This window comes from Danaus plexippus, chromosome 10, assembly GCF_018135715.1.
Source record: "Danaus plexippus chromosome 10, MEX_DaPlex, whole genome shotgun sequence".
Classification (NCBI taxonomy): domain Eukaryota; kingdom Metazoa; phylum Arthropoda; class Insecta; order Lepidoptera; family Nymphalidae; genus Danaus; species Danaus plexippus.
Window position 1 is genome coordinate 1,557,290 of NC_083543.1, and position 15,781 is coordinate 1,573,070.

Sequence of the window (15,781 nt, forward strand, 5' to 3'; positions counted from 1 at the left end):
AGCAACCTGCTAAGTATATACATATATATATATATATATATAACAAAACCTACTATAAAATATAAGTTACTGGCGTTTATTTCATTATAAACATTAATAGTCTTTATTGATGTCATGTAACAAACAATTTATGTGAATATCAAACTATAATACAATATGAATTTTCCAATATAAAATACGGTATAAAATTCATTAACTACATGTCTAGTAATTTTTTTTATATTTAATTATTAAAGTGCTCCAAGACAAACTGGTGAGAATCGATGCACCTTGATTGAAAATTATAATAACGGCTTAAAAACAACACATAATATTTACAATTGAGAGACAACTATCTTTTATATAAATAATTTCGTATGTAAGTCATAACCAAGGAAATCTGCGATTAACAAATTTGGAACGATTGTCTTGAGCACTGCAACATTATATAATTTTTTATATTATCATGTTAGTTCTATGAAGGCAAATTGGCAGTAGCATTGTCTTTATCCAAAATTTGATAACTATTATTAGACATTGTCACAAAGTCACAGTTATAAGATGTGTCAAAAATAAACTACTGAATATATTTTTTATCAACGGAAATAGAAAAAAAAAATTATAATACATAACCGAAACAAAACAAAAAAAAAAAAATCGAAATAAAAATGATTAATTTATTAAATATTTAACAAAATGACAAAATATATTCATCTGGTATAGCATCGCTGTACAATTTAATTTCACTTTTATTTTGTGACATTCAAACGTTAAGCAATCCATAACATTAAAAATTAAAATTAATAAATGTCCTACATTTTTTCAGGAATTATCTCATGTAAGAAATGTGTACATACAAGATATGACAATTATATGAAAAAAAAAAACAAATTAAATATGGGACTCAAATCTGATGTTAATTATCAAATTGAACTTTTACACTTCACCGAAGTTAGTATGTTTAGTTTCTTTAGCATGTTTCTGAGCTTCGACCTGTCCAGTCAATAGTTTATTACAGATCATACATTTTAATGTGAATTTGTTTAAATCTGTGAATTGACGTGACGATTTCGCCTCCTTAGCTAATTGTTCCGCTTCCCTATATATATCCATATCCTCGGAGGGGAATATCGTTTGAATCCCACCCTGGAAAATATATTAATTTATACAGTACACTCAATAATAAATGTTATTTTCATAATAAAATGATTACAATGGCTTATCAATCAAGTTATATTACAGCTACCTTCAACTTTATCATCATATTTTATTTACAAAACTTACATCAGATTGTTCTAAGTATAATGGATCGTAGTGTACTCCATCAAATAAGAGAAATACTCTCTGACCGTAATTCTTATCTTCGCCAAATCTATTTATTATAGCATTAAGTGTGTCTACCACAGCCATTTCTAAACCATAGAAACGTGACAGAATCGCCACCTGCAATGACAGAGGATTATATAAGATAAGTTTAATAGATTTAAAAATATATATATGTCATAGTAAAGTTATACTAACTCTCACAAAGGTGAGAAAAAAGCATATAAATCAAAAGTAACAATTAAATATCTAAAGAATATTTCAGTTTTAATTAAATATGATAGATACAAATATACCTCGATCGCCCCACCCCAAGAGCTAGGTTGCTGAATCCAAGCACAATATTCTGCATTTGGACGTCCCAAGACACCCTCATTGTATGTGTTATGATCGCTAGCTACTTCCATTGCAATAATCTGACGCATAAGTGTATGGACTGTTGTATCTATATTACCATTTAATACAAAACCTGAAATTACGAAAATTACTAGTACTATTATAAAAATTCTTATAAGAATTATTAATACATATATACTTTCATATAGATTCAACTAATTGGCAATTTATTACGCATCACAACAATTTTACATAATTACCTATACTAGTAAAGAGACAAGAGTTATCAGAAGGAACAACTTTTTTCATTAAAATCCCAGGTCTGCAGGGTCCTATTGTTTCGTGCGACACGCCATTCTCCACTGGCTTAGTCATCTCTGGTTTCTTATTTTCTGGTGCTGGCGCTGATTTCTCTTCAACTATTAATGACTCCCCCGTTTTTAAACCAATATCAGTAATTTTTTTGTTATCGTTACTAATGTCTAATGGTTTAGGTGGATATCCACACAATACGCAGATTCTTTCGGCGCTAACGTCTGATATACTCGAAAGAAACATTTTTAATTCACCCACAGTACTTTCAGAGGTCAAATCTTTCAATATCTGCTGACCATTTTTACTTTTAACTTTAAACGCTAAAGAAGTCATTGTTCTCAAATAACTCTTTTTAAATTATAAGTCTATATAAATAATTATTTAAATGGTAAAATATTCGTCACAAAGACGCCAAGAAAATATATGTGAAATAAATAAATAACATCACTTTATGTCGACGCTTGACTTTTAAAATGACAAGTCACAAAAGCGGCTAAGCCGTAATCACTAACTGACATCGACATTCGACATTTTCGCTCTGGATAATAGCCAAATGAAAATGTCAAGTTCAAGTTGTCTATGATTTTGATTTTAAGAAAACCTAAATATCATTTATAGGAAATTATCTATGTAGACTAGCAATCAAATTTTTAAATCTTAAAAATATTATAAATAAACAAGTTTGTATTCTTCAGTGTGTCATCAAGCCAAACACGCCAAAATTTTTGGTTTTATTTCAATATAAATGTACAACTGGGCAGATTTGGTGTTCGATTAAAATTATGTTTACTTTTTGCCTTATTTATTAGGAAATTTGAAACCCGAGGCCGACATTGTTGAGGTTTTCGTTAATTTTGAAATAAATAAATTTTATTATCAGTAAGCTTTCTAATTGGTCATTATATTAGATATTATATAACGTAATAAAAGAGTTTGATTTTTAATAATTTTAATAAAAATAATATGACATTTCTACACGACAAATTTCCGCCTTAAAGTAAAAATATGTTATGTTGTACACATTGAGTATTATGTATACACTGATATTGATTTTGGCACACAAACATCATTCAAACGTATATTTTTATCATTCTACTCCTAAAACATTTCTACAGTATCTAGTAATAAGAGTAACACACTTGTTTATTTCTTAGTGAATGCTTCCTGACCAAAGACAATTAATTATTTGAATTATATGACTTTTATGTCTAAATACGTTAAAATATTATTTAAACATAAAAAATTACATATACTGAGTAAATTAAAAACGGGATTTATTGAAAAATTGGAATAATTTTAATTTAATTATTACAATTTAAATATTATGCTTAATTAACTTAAATCTACGTGTATTGTCATATATCTTGTTTCGTAATAGTATTTAGTTAGTCAAATTTTCTTAAAAACAGAGAAAATGGTATCTTATATTACAAATATGAAGTTTATTTTGTAAGTACATTCTACCTATAAACATACACTTCAAAATCAAAGTATTTGAAATTACAATATTAATATATATTAAATGGCACATATTTTATGTAACTTCTACTATCGATAAATCTTTGGTTGTTGGAAAAGATTTATATACTTACATACACTATATAAAAAAAATTATAATATTTTCTTAATTAATATATTAAGAGTATTCAATTGGTAACTACGTTAAGTATTAAGTCTATTCCTACGAATAATTTATTTACATTTACAATCAGTCATATAAAACTATTTCGAACTGTTTTTTTGACTTCATAGAATCCGTTCGGATATAAAAACAACGTTATTACCACAAGACTAGCCAGATACAGTTTTAAAATTTATATAGGCTTAAACTATTGAAAAGAGGAAAGATTAAGCTGAAGGGGTATAAATTTATATTGCTCGTTAGCTAATTAATTTTATGTCAACATTCTATTTCAATTTAAGATTATTATTACTATTTGGTATATTCTTCAAAGTATAATATGATAAATCTAATATGGCAATGGATAGCTGAATGCGTTTTTAAAATGGTCTTGGTTTGACACGATGGGCATTTCTATGCTGCCGGTGTCTGTGACGTAATGGCCACCGTCACGTGGGCCGACGAACGAATCGTGGTAAAGGGGCGCGGAGACCTCTCCTCCCTAAAACTAGAGGTGGCATTTCTTCGTCTTCTTCTTCGTCCAAATCTTCTCCGCCCTCGGAGCTATCTTCTCCGCTCCACACGTCAGGTTTCACAGCTTCGTATGATGCAGAAAATCCTTTGAATACTATAGAATCATCTGTACGGAACCTCAGTAGGAGAGCCTCTGTTGTAGAAACTATTTGTGGCGGCATCTAGTAGGAATATTGTGACCAGTTTAGTAATATTCTTAAACAAACGGATAAAAGTTAATGAAATCTCCAAAAGCTAAATTTTCACCTAAATACAATTCCAAAAACAATTTCTAACACTAACCTTAGATCCACAAAAGCTTCCGTAATCACCAGAACTGCCTTCCAAACCACCAAAGACTTGAACGAAGTCATAACCACAATTAGCTTCCGGTTCCAACTCGAATGTGAGGAATGTAAGTCGTACGAAATATCCCAATGGCGCCACAATGCTCCAATCGCAGTTAGCTCGCGACTCGTATGAGTCATGCCCGTATCTAGCGTGGGAGTACAAGTGCTTCACTGTCTCTGATGCCGAGAGGTAACCCCCGCAAGCTACAAAAACGGTTTCAATAGTATTAAATTCTACAATTATAATGACCTACATTAACAGTATAAGGCTAAAATTAATGAATTACGATTATCGATACTGGAGATCAAACAGAATATCATTGGGTCTTGAAGCTTGAAGCATTAGTAAGCTATTTAAAATCACCGCATTCATTATTATAATTCATTGACTATATTTTGTTTTAGAATCAATTTATTTCTTCTGATTATAAAAAAATATCTACTGTTGGACCTAAAAAATGCTTGAATAAAATGTGATTGTAGTTTACCGGTGGAATAAGTAGCTAGGAACCCCTTCCTCTGCACAGAAGCGTCGGATTTGAACACTACGTACATCTGGTTCTGTGACGCGACCACTGGATGCGGAAGTTTACTGCCGCAGAATCTACCCAAAGTTTTCTCGTCGGCTGAAGCTCCGTCGTAGATTGTTACGTGGTCGTACGTGCATTCCTAGGGCAAAGAAAAAATGTTTGTAAAAAAAATATTATGTACTTTAATTGGACATAATCCAATATGAAATCCTTATTCGGTACATCATAGTAGAAATCATCAAATAATCAGAAAAATCAAATAAAATACACTTATCCACACATTATTTAAATTTGACAAAGGCTTCGTTTTTTCTAGCAATCATATTTAAATGTAACTTTTAATTTTATTTCTTAACTCACTCTAACAAACATCAGTACTTGTGCATTTCGTTAGGAACTAGAATGAGTACTTAATTCTGTGATGTACCTGATGCGGCTCCAACTCAAACACGTTAAATATGAGCTTGATACGATGCCCTGGGGTGGTAGAAAATTGCCACACGCAATCCTTCCGTGATGGATACAAGTCTGGGTAGTTTGGACTGGAAACATATATATTTTTAGGCTAGTTATATTTAAATATTTTTGCAGGTAATCACTGAAATTGCGTAATTATTTCATGGATATTGTTGTAAGCTTTCAGATTTAAAAAATAAAGTTTTTATTCAACATACTTGAACAGGTCAGTGTTTCATGAATTGTGTTTAGATCCGGTAAGAAAGGAATCTTGACAACTTTTTATTTTTGTAATAGAAACTTAGGTATAGAATTATGTATGTGTGATTAAATTAATATAATTCCAAATTTTTACTTAATCATATAACGCTAAATAAATACGTTTTCAATTTAATAACATTTAAATAAGATAAAGAAAACAACATCGAAAATAAAAGTTTATGATGTCACCTAAAAATGGTTCCGTGCGGGTGCGTGATGTCATGTTTGCACCCGCCTTCCTTACAGTCGTGCTTGTTAGGGTGCAGTGTGAACCCACTGTGACACGCGCACTCATATCCGCCAAGAGTGTTGTGACACTCGTGTTCACAGCCACCATTATTGTCTGCGCACTCATCAACGTCTATGTAATACGCGGCCGCGAAACCCGAATGATGAACGGATGTGTCCGACGTGAACTGAAAATTGGATTATTTTGTTGGCGAATTACATCCAATAATAAAACAAAACAAATATTACGTGATAAAGTTAGGTATGGTAGTATTTATAATGTTTAAGTTATATTTTATTTACAACTGTTCCTGTAACAACTATAGTGTATATACCTGTACTCGCAACACGGATCCGTCTGAGGTGACAGGCGGCGGGACGACCGAACCACAGAAAGCGCCGTGCCTCCGTAACACGTCAGCACCAAGTCGCGAATGGACCGTCACACTATCGTATTCACACTCCTGGTACAAAGGAATTACATTTGTATTCCATATTTATTTAAATGTGGGTGAAGTGACGTAATTATTGTTCTATAAAAAGCTATTACTTTTAAGATTGAATAAATGTTAAGTACTCCAGAGTGTAGTTAAATATACATCTGCATCTAAGTATTTGGATATTTAATTCAAGTATAAAAGTGTTTGTTCCCTTTGACCGTCCCATTGTCATAATTACCTCCATAATATTATTTCATTAACAGACACCCTGAACTTAAAAAAAATTCTGTTCTTTAATTTCTATTCAAAAATTTATAAAATTTATCTTATTATGTAAACAGTAGATATTAGCAAATTATATTAATGTATCCTTTGTTAATACTTCTATATATGTAACCATTTTGTGAAAATCTAAATGATCCTGAAAGGTTTCAAAGTGATCGCGTGACGATCTCGTAACATTTCCGTCATTTTCCTCTCAGACCTTGTCTTGGAGATGTAAGTTTTAATGGTTTAATCGTTCGATTAGTTGAAACGACTGCGTGTTTTGTGGAACGTTGGGTTTTACTGCGTAGTAAATTACCGTTAGTGGGTTTATTACCTGGTGATACATATTATTGCTGCCTTCTAAATCGAAATGAGTGAAGTTTAGAGTGATTCTGTGTTGAGGCGGCGCTACGATCTCCCAAAGACAGTTCTTGGATGCTGGATACAAGTCCGGGAAAGACGGTGAGGTTATTGTACCGTTCGGAGCGTAAAGCACTCCGCCACATGCATCTAGAATAAAATGTATCATAAAAATATTTATATGATTACTATTCGTAACAGTACACGTATCATAGGAACATATTGCTTTGTATTATAAATAAGGAAATAGTGTGGAATAGAATATAAATGGAAACTTCAACATTGCTAACCATATAAATAGAGTTAAAAGACAGGTTTATGAACACATTAAAAAGATATAACAACAGAACGGAATGGAATAAAAACACAAACTTTATAGAATATAACAAAGTATTTATTAATTATATAATAATGGTAACCACTCACTCTCGCATTTCTTTCCATCTGAATGCAACTCATAGCCAATGTCACATGCGCATTCGTAACCACCGAGAGTGTTGACGCAAGAGTGACTGCAGCCGTGGTCTATGGAGGTGCATTCATCGTATTCCTTCATGAAGGTAGCCGAGAAACCGGCTTTCTGTACCGAACTGTCAGACTCGAAGATCACGAGCAGTTTGTTTGATGTTGACCTTGAAATTAAATCATCAGCTTAGTGTCATTTTTACTGGTTTTTAATGCACTGCCGAAGCTAGTTTCAAGTTACGTTTTAACTGCCTATGAAATAGCAAAAAATAATTGCATTCGAATTGTAACTTTTGGAAATTTGTGAATTAATTGTGCAAAAATTAATGGAACCGATTTTTATGCACATTTTTCTTACGTAACTATGCTATTCTTAGATGTGTCAATGTATTAGTTAGATGAGCATATAGTTTGTCTCAAAAATTTCTTGGTATGAAAAGCAAAGCTTCGAAAACAGCAAAGGTTGAAACTTCGATTTTAATATCCTGACATTAATTGAATTGAAAGCTTTCTTTTTACTGAATCGTTAATACCTTATGTCAGGCGGAATCTTATGTCCACAAAACATCCCTATCAGAGGACTGTCCATTGAGTCTCCGTCTCTTACTTTTACTTTATCATAATTGCAGGTGTCATGGTTTTCCACTTCGAATGAATGGAATCGTAATGCTACTTGGTAATCCTGCAAAGTTGGGTGATAAATTGTTAACATAGAGGATTATTTTCTTCAACTATTAACTTAGCGGTATTGTTTACTCACTTGTGGCACGGAAAGTCTCCAAATGCATAATTTATTTGGATGATAATCATCGGGATAGTTCGGTGACTCTAGATGACCACTACTATCAACTTCTATGTCTCCGCCGCATACAGCTGAGATAAAATGGATTAATATAAGATTAAAAATATTTTTATTTTGTCTATATTCAACAAAATACTCTTGAAAAACTTTTGTAACTATTGGTATTATGTTGCCAATAAAATTTATGTAAATTTTGTGAAAATTTCAATTATTTTTCGTTAATTTATGAAGTATGCCAAAATTATAAATGTTGATAAAAACAAATTGTGAGTTACATCAATTTAAATAAGTAAATTATTAATTTGTTTCATATCAAAACGACTAGTACAATATGATTGTTACTTTATTACTCATATACCTTCGTAATGTGCTCTAAATCCTCTGTGAGGTTTGGACCTCGTCCCCGGCTGGTAGACCACCGTTAGCCTGGATCCCGTTGATCTCATCATTGGTCCTTTCCCTGAACCACAGATACGACTAAGGACTGGTGCGTTTGGCATATAACCATCCCTGACTTCCACCCATTCCGAACGACAACCATCCGTTTTGTGAATATCTATCTCTGTTGACGACAGTTACATTAAAACAACAAAAACGGAAACATTTTTAATTTTTTTATACATTTTTAATATATCTTTATTATAAACCAAAATGTGACGATATAATTTCTGATCCACTTGCAAGTTTTTACACTTTAAATGTGATGTACTAAAATAATAGCTTCGCCAGCAAAGGGTTTGTTTTAAAAGCTTTTTCAGTACGGAACACTCCATAACAGTATCAAACACTTGCAAGTATTTTACTTGATACTAACGGGAGTGAGAACACTCTAAATACCTATTGCGTTATAAGTAGACTGAGAGCTACGTTCATTCAAGGCTGTAGAAAATAAACAACTTTCCTTTCAATGGGGAAGTAAAAACATTGAAAGTAAAAGAAAGGCGAGACCTGAATAGCTTAAGGATCTTAAAGAGACCTTGTCTAAATAATGACGTAAATGGCATTTCTCGTTTCAAATAATTTTAAAGTTTTTTTTTATTTGTAAACTTTTTTGGTAGTGTATTAGAAGCCTCTAAAATGGTATTTTCATAAAGCTCACCTCAACCTTTGTATTTCAAACTCTAAGGGAAGTTGCAAAATATTTGAGGTAATGTGAAAATCAAAAGACGACACAGTCACACACCATTTTGTCCTTAAAAGCTGTATCTAAAAATAGTCTACTTTAGCAATTAAGTATATATTTTATGGGCGTAAATTGTTCAACATACTTTAATATCAATTTCAGAGATTGATTCAAGTAGCAACTGAATTCTTGAAATAGTCGCTCATCAACAAACAGGCTGACTACAAAACTTTTCTAAGTAATAAGGATCGAGTCAAGTACAACCCTCGTAAACCAAGTAGCGATAATTTATGACCTCTCTTAGAAAACCAATTCATTTTGGACCCTCTTGCTTTCAATTCTTCATCATTGGTCTAATAAGAGAGAAATGTTGTGTAAACTGAAGGATTTAGTTATAGTGGGTGGGTTGGCTGACCGAATGTACAGTCTTTTATTTTCACAATTCGCAATACTCATGTGTGAATATTTTAGATTTTTAGACATTTAAACAATTAGTAATTTTGATATATAGTTTTGATATAAAGTCAAACGAAGAAATTTACATAAAAAGGTAAATTACTTTATCTAATAACCAGTCTTTTTAATTATTCACTGAAAAATATTCAAAGATTCTTTTAAAGGACCAAAACGTACAAACGGTGATATTTTTTTTGCAAGCAACGAAATATTTCATCGATTACAAATAAAATATATATCGATTAAAGTAAAAGTGAAACTAATATAATCGTTCAACTGTTACGAAATTTGATAGACAGAAATTCTATTATAATAGGTTCGTTATTATCTGCAGGATATCGGATTTGTAGACTTAAAACGGGTTCAGCGTATAAATCAATTTAATATCCGAATACTCTAAATGTTTGAGACAGATATATCTGTAATAAATATTTCTTTATATATTTTAAGTATTGTCAGAGCTTTTATTTGGTTTCATTAATGAAATTTTGTTCTATCTATGGACTTATTTAAATCAATTCATAGTTATTTTTATTAACTGTATGTTTATGGTAAAAGTGATATATTTTAGATGGAAGATTGCTTTCTTATAAAGAATAACAAATAGTAAAACTGACCCTATTATTTATAAAAATACCTTCTTCATAAGTCAGATAACGCTTACTCGTATCGTAAATCTTTTAACAAGCGGACAAGATTATTTCTAGTACAAAGAAATACTATTAAATTCAATTTACGAACATTCCATTAGAATATTATATATAACATATTTAGAGAGCGCTTCGAGGCACAACGCTCCATTTTGTAATAGCTGTTGCTTCCATATAACGTAGTTTAAACATATAACACTATACAATTATGTGAGCAAAATCTATATGAACTTTTCTACCTTTATATGAACAAATCTTGAGTAGATAAAATTAATGATAACACAATTTGTTCTTCAGTTTTTAATACCAATTTGTAAATGATTTAAACAGGGATAAGGTATATACCTATTAGATGTATATTACATGTATACACGTACTGTGTGAATCGGCAGAATCAAAGGTTGATTGGTAGCGCTTTACGTTGTCCCTTTCACCCCGGACAAATACACCTTTAAATATTTATCCTCCTTTTCAAGTTTCAATTCAATGGAATTAAAAATGGCCGAACATAAAAGTCTTTTTTTCTAAACGCTCCGTATGGACTTTTTTAATTGATTTACATTAAAAGTTATTTGTTCAATTTACTGTACTTTTATTAACAATCGTTTTAATGGTATATTCCTTTTGCTATTATTAGTTACTGTTAATCTTCAAATATTATTTCAAGAGCTATTTAAAAAATAATAATTTTATAAATTTAATTTTTTTTTAGTACTAAATTAGCTACACATGTATAACCAATTAAAAATAAATAACAACTACAACTTTCGTGACACTAAAAATCATTAAAATGTACACATAGGTTTTAAAAGTTAAAACATTACACGAATACAATGTGAGCTGAATTCTCGTTTTAATAATTTCAGTATCATATTAAAATGATACGACAGTCTCATAGTAAATGATGAATAAGTTATGAAGTTTCCTTAGTAATAAATGAATGCCTACCAGTAATGTTCAGGACGACTCGTTCTCCGTGAGTGGCGACTATCCTCCATTCGCATTTCTCCGGAGTCTCTGGTGGTGTTTCAGAACCCCAGCCAGGAGAATTAAACCAGCCTGAGTTACCAAGGAACGTTTTTCCGCATTCTAGGAATAAATAAATTCAATGTTGTTCATTGTATGAAAGAATTGATCCATCTGTCAGATATATATTATGTTTCGTAAGTACAATTACTATACTGTATTATTATTTTAATCAGATATTTAGTATGTATTTTTATCAATAAGTAATGTTATTAAGAAATAATTAAATTCACTAATGGTACCCTTAATATCAAAAATAGATATTTCTATTCGATTAAACTTTTTATTCTATTCAAATGCAATATATATGTAGTTTTTTTTATATCAAAATTGAAAACTTACTTGCACATTTATATAGTAAGTTAGTCTGAGCTATGTCACTCACACTCAATCTCACTCTCTGTCCTATCTCAGGTCTCTTCTTCCCATGAACTTCAAGAGGTAGAATCGTATCTAAGAACGTCCCTTTACTGAAAGTGTTTCTCGCATAATGCATGATAGAATCATAATCGTACGTCTGTCCCAAAGAATTTACTTCTTCTTCTGTTAGCTTATTAAAATTATACTCTTGCCCTGAAATTAAAACGAAAGATTTTAATTCTACAATTTAATGTGCTTTTCATAGTAAGATTCAGATTTAATCATGATGAATTATAAATCTTTTAAACAGATATAATTTAGAATCGTCGTTTGAAAGAGCTGAACTGTCTCAAGTTGATCATTCATCACAATATCTATAACCCCACTTGGAGCATCAGGTAAAAGTATTAAACTTGCGGAAACTTGTTAGATGCGAGCACTCCAATAACATTGGGAGCGGATTCAGGAAAATTAATTTCGAAGTTTATATAATCCTCGTTTGAAACTTGCATTCGCCTGTAAATGATAACAAATCCTATTTGTTCAATATTAAGTTTTGAAGAAGAGTTCGGTAGCCACAATGTGATTACAATTTAGGCATTTCAATGTTGTTCCATAAATTTCTATTTTTGTTACAATTTATTTTTAATGTCTTTGGTTATTGTAAAACTTATAACTCCTCGGAGTTTCCCATTAAAGAACAACTTCAAAGTAAACTCAATTAAGAACCAATGTTGGATACTTTGAACTCGACTCCTTACAAATTTCAAAATTGACATAGATTAAAACTGATGACAATAACCTTATAGTTCCTTATCTCCGGCAATTAAAATATGAAAATTTCAAGTAATATCAACCATAAAGCTACCTGCTAAGGTTGAATTTTGTAAACTTGTAATACATTTTAAAATGTTGTATGTCTAGAATATCAAGGTGCTGCTTTTCATTTCAATTTATGTTTAAAATACGGGGTAAGGATATTTAATCAAAACATATTTTGAATCCGTCCTTTAACTTATCATTCCCGTGCTTATTTTATTTCTTGTTAAATTTACACAGTATAAATATTGTAGGTATTTCTGAATTAATTCCTTTATTACCAACTAATTGAACAACTGCCTATCATATTGTACTATTTTGATTCAATATTTCTCGCCCAAACAAAGTAGGGACGTGGCTTTAACTGGTCCTTAATATAATAATGTTATTCTAGCTTCGCTGTTATTTACTGGAAGTAATTAATTTACTGTAGACAATACCGCATGAACTAGACTGTTGCTACCTAAAATACGAGTCACTACAAATTGATTTAGTCCGAAGTAGGTTAGGGTTCGTCATATATTTTTTGGCCTTAACCTTTGGGGCCTCTGTCACTTATCATTTATAAGTGTAAGCTTTTAATTTTCTCTATGCACCCTTAAAACGAAATACACAGTAACTAATGTGAACTAATTCATCGTAATAAATTCCCATAATTTGTATTCTTTCACTTTGACATTGAAAAATAGTTTTATTGATGCTCCTTAGCCTGTATCTTATCTTATCTTTATTTAAGGTCAATAGCTATTGACAATATCAGTGGTAATCACATCATTTAACTCCTTGAGGTCAGTTACCAATCGGTTGCTATAGCAACTACATTATGATAGTAACATTTTATGTATTTAAAAGAAGTAGGTTACTTCCGGATACAAACAAGATTCGTGTCATGACGTGACTCAGAAAAGAGTCGCGAGAATATTTAGTTATGGGTCAAAGACATTGTGTCAGTGATACCAGTATGAACTGATTACGAGTCTTATGTGTAATATTGCCGAATTGTAAAAAGGCACAGAAACCGTATACAGTATCGATGTCCGTCTATATACAAGTATGTATGATTAACCAAAAATAAAATATATACACTTTAATGAACACCCGCAAGTAGATACGACCGCAGTATAAATTAAAATACCACCATAAAAACAGAGAAATCAAATGGCCATCCCTACACATACATCACTAAACATCTTATTTTTCATGTTAAAAAGATTATACAAGCAGACGATCCATTTTAAAGTAATTAGTTACCGTCGTCCACGGAGTTCATCAATACATTAACTATAAAATTTTACTTTTATGTGTTTAATAAGAAATAAAGATGCAGAAACGACTTCAAAAAGATATAAGCTACTTGTTTACTTGTTATAAAACACCATTATATAAAGTAATGCAACTGAGACGCACCATATTCGGGTCAAGTGCAGGCTTGAAGGGACACAAGGACGTTACGCACTTCGCACAGATCAAGAATATGACCTCTTCAAACCGCCATTTTGTTTTATTTTTGTTATAGACATACGCGTTGAGGTTACCACGAGATTAATCCTCGGGATCAAATGTCTTTAATGGTATGAAATGGCCCCGGTTGACCTCCAAATATATTGTATAAATATCATAAGCCTCGGTTGACCTCATTTGCGTGAAACAATTTGTTCTTTAAAACTAAACTCATGAAACCCGGCCATTATGTTTTATCATTATTAATGTATTTTTTTAACTCGCATGTATACAATAAATGATGTAATAACGTTTACAAAATACTGTGTTAATTTAATTATCTAAATTGAAATGTATGTTCAAAATTAATTTATGTCATTCTGTGACATTGCGTGACGTGCAAGTAGGGCTGAGCACTCGCGAAATACCTACATCCGTATACATTAAATATAAAGGCGTAAGATAAATTGTTTTCAAGACGGTCTCAACTAAGATTTTAATTACACTCAAACAATGTCAGTTAATTACATTATTTAGATTATTTGTTGAAACAATATGAAGGAATTTGCCTCTATAATAGCATTAGTGAGAGCTATGATTATATTACGTCAAGAAGTTCTAACCCTCGAATGGACTGTTTAGTCAAATTATAAGTTACTTGCCAAAGATATCTGGAAAATCAATTCAATCAAGGAGTTTAAGTTGTTAAATAATTAAATTGTCGTTTTTGCAATTGCAATTGCAATTTTGATGTCGTTTTTATTCTAATGTACTCTAACTTATGTGCCGGAACGAGGAGTTTGAAATACGATTCCAACCAAGCGGCAGCGTTCAAAAGTTTCGTTCAATTGTTAGTTGTACGTTAGATCTACTTTTAATATCTATGTAGTAAAACAATCCATATAGTACGTTATTATACTGTAGATATATTTTTATATGCTTTATAAACTCTATGCAATGTTCTCTAGAATTTTTATTATAGGATGTGTGGCTTATGTGGAGAATTCACTTAGCACTCACCAGTCATAATATTATCCCGGATTATTTGAACATGTCTGTCCCGGTCGGGTCGAGTGTGTTCGTGCCAAAAGCCGACCACGTGTCCCAACTCATGGACCACAATCCCAAACTTGTCACAGTTCTTTCCGATCGATATCGCTTGGGCTCCGTTGCCACGTTTTCCGACGAATGAACAACATCTGAAAGAAACTTATTGGTCTTAATTAATGACAAATATTTTACTCCACTGAAACATAGGTTGGTTTTTTTCAATATGGCCTAAATCCGTGCAAAGACGTGCACAGTATTACTCAAACAAAACTAGCAGCAGTTTCACTGGCCAATTGATACTAGACGAAAATCACCCTAAGAAAGCTATATAGTTCCAAATCTCATTATTTCTATTCTTTCAGTATCTAAAGGAAGAATGAAGAATGAAGAATTATTAATAAATAACAATACCTAATCCTATTTTAACGAAACAAAGTGTAAATATGATCGTAGAGTGTGCAAAATTTCATTCATTCGGTAATTATTATTTTTTTAATAATAAATAAAATTTAAGGTAACTTACCAATTTGATGCATATATTCAGAACATTTTTTTAGATTAATATATGACCGTTATTGAACTTTAAGCATATCCCTAATTATATATGATTA

At 31.3% G+C, this 15,781-nt stretch overlaps 2 protein-coding genes across 2 annotated transcripts in view; both read right to left on the bottom strand.

Annotated features, from left to right (window-relative positions):
* Window positions 1-642: 642 nt before the first annotated feature.
* LOC116767030 (ubiquitin thioesterase Otu1) lies at window positions 643-2,432 on the bottom strand. The gene is made up of 4 exons (XM_032657179.2): window positions 1,899-2,432; window positions 1,599-1,771; window positions 1,264-1,422; window positions 643-1,125 (listed from the first exon to the last, which is right to left on the bottom strand). The coding sequence occupies exons 1-4, from the start codon at window positions 2,284-2,286 to the stop codon at window positions 916-918; spliced, it is 930 nt and encodes a 309-aa protein (XP_032513070.1). The 5' UTR covers window positions 2,287-2,432; the 3' UTR covers window positions 643-915.
* Window positions 2,433-2,885: 453 nt separating this feature from the next.
* The window catches only part of LOC116766710 (tolloid-like protein 1), a 35,569-nt gene continuing 22,673 nt past the window's right edge, over window positions 2,886-15,781 (bottom strand). The window contains exons 7-20 of the mRNA XM_061521622.1: window positions 15,141-15,319; window positions 11,844-12,074; window positions 11,424-11,564; window positions 8,605-8,808; window positions 8,205-8,317; window positions 7,978-8,126; window positions 7,406-7,611; window positions 6,954-7,129; window positions 6,248-6,376; window positions 5,874-6,100; window positions 5,395-5,509; window positions 4,926-5,106; window positions 4,391-4,641; window positions 2,886-4,269 (exon numbers count right to left, since the gene is read on the bottom strand). Of these exons, the coding sequence (XP_061377606.1) occupies window positions 4,024-4,269; window positions 4,391-4,641; window positions 4,926-5,106; window positions 5,395-5,509; window positions 5,874-6,100; window positions 6,248-6,376; window positions 6,954-7,129; window positions 7,406-7,611; window positions 7,978-8,126; window positions 8,205-8,317; window positions 8,605-8,808; window positions 11,424-11,564; window positions 11,844-12,074; window positions 15,141-15,319 (2,548 nt within the window). The 3' untranslated portion in view covers window positions 2,886-4,023. The remainder of the gene's footprint in view (window positions 4,270-4,390; window positions 4,642-4,925; window positions 5,107-5,394; window positions 5,510-5,873; window positions 6,101-6,247; window positions 6,377-6,953; window positions 7,130-7,405; window positions 7,612-7,977; window positions 8,127-8,204; window positions 8,318-8,604; window positions 8,809-11,423; window positions 11,565-11,843; window positions 12,075-15,140; window positions 15,320-15,781) is intronic.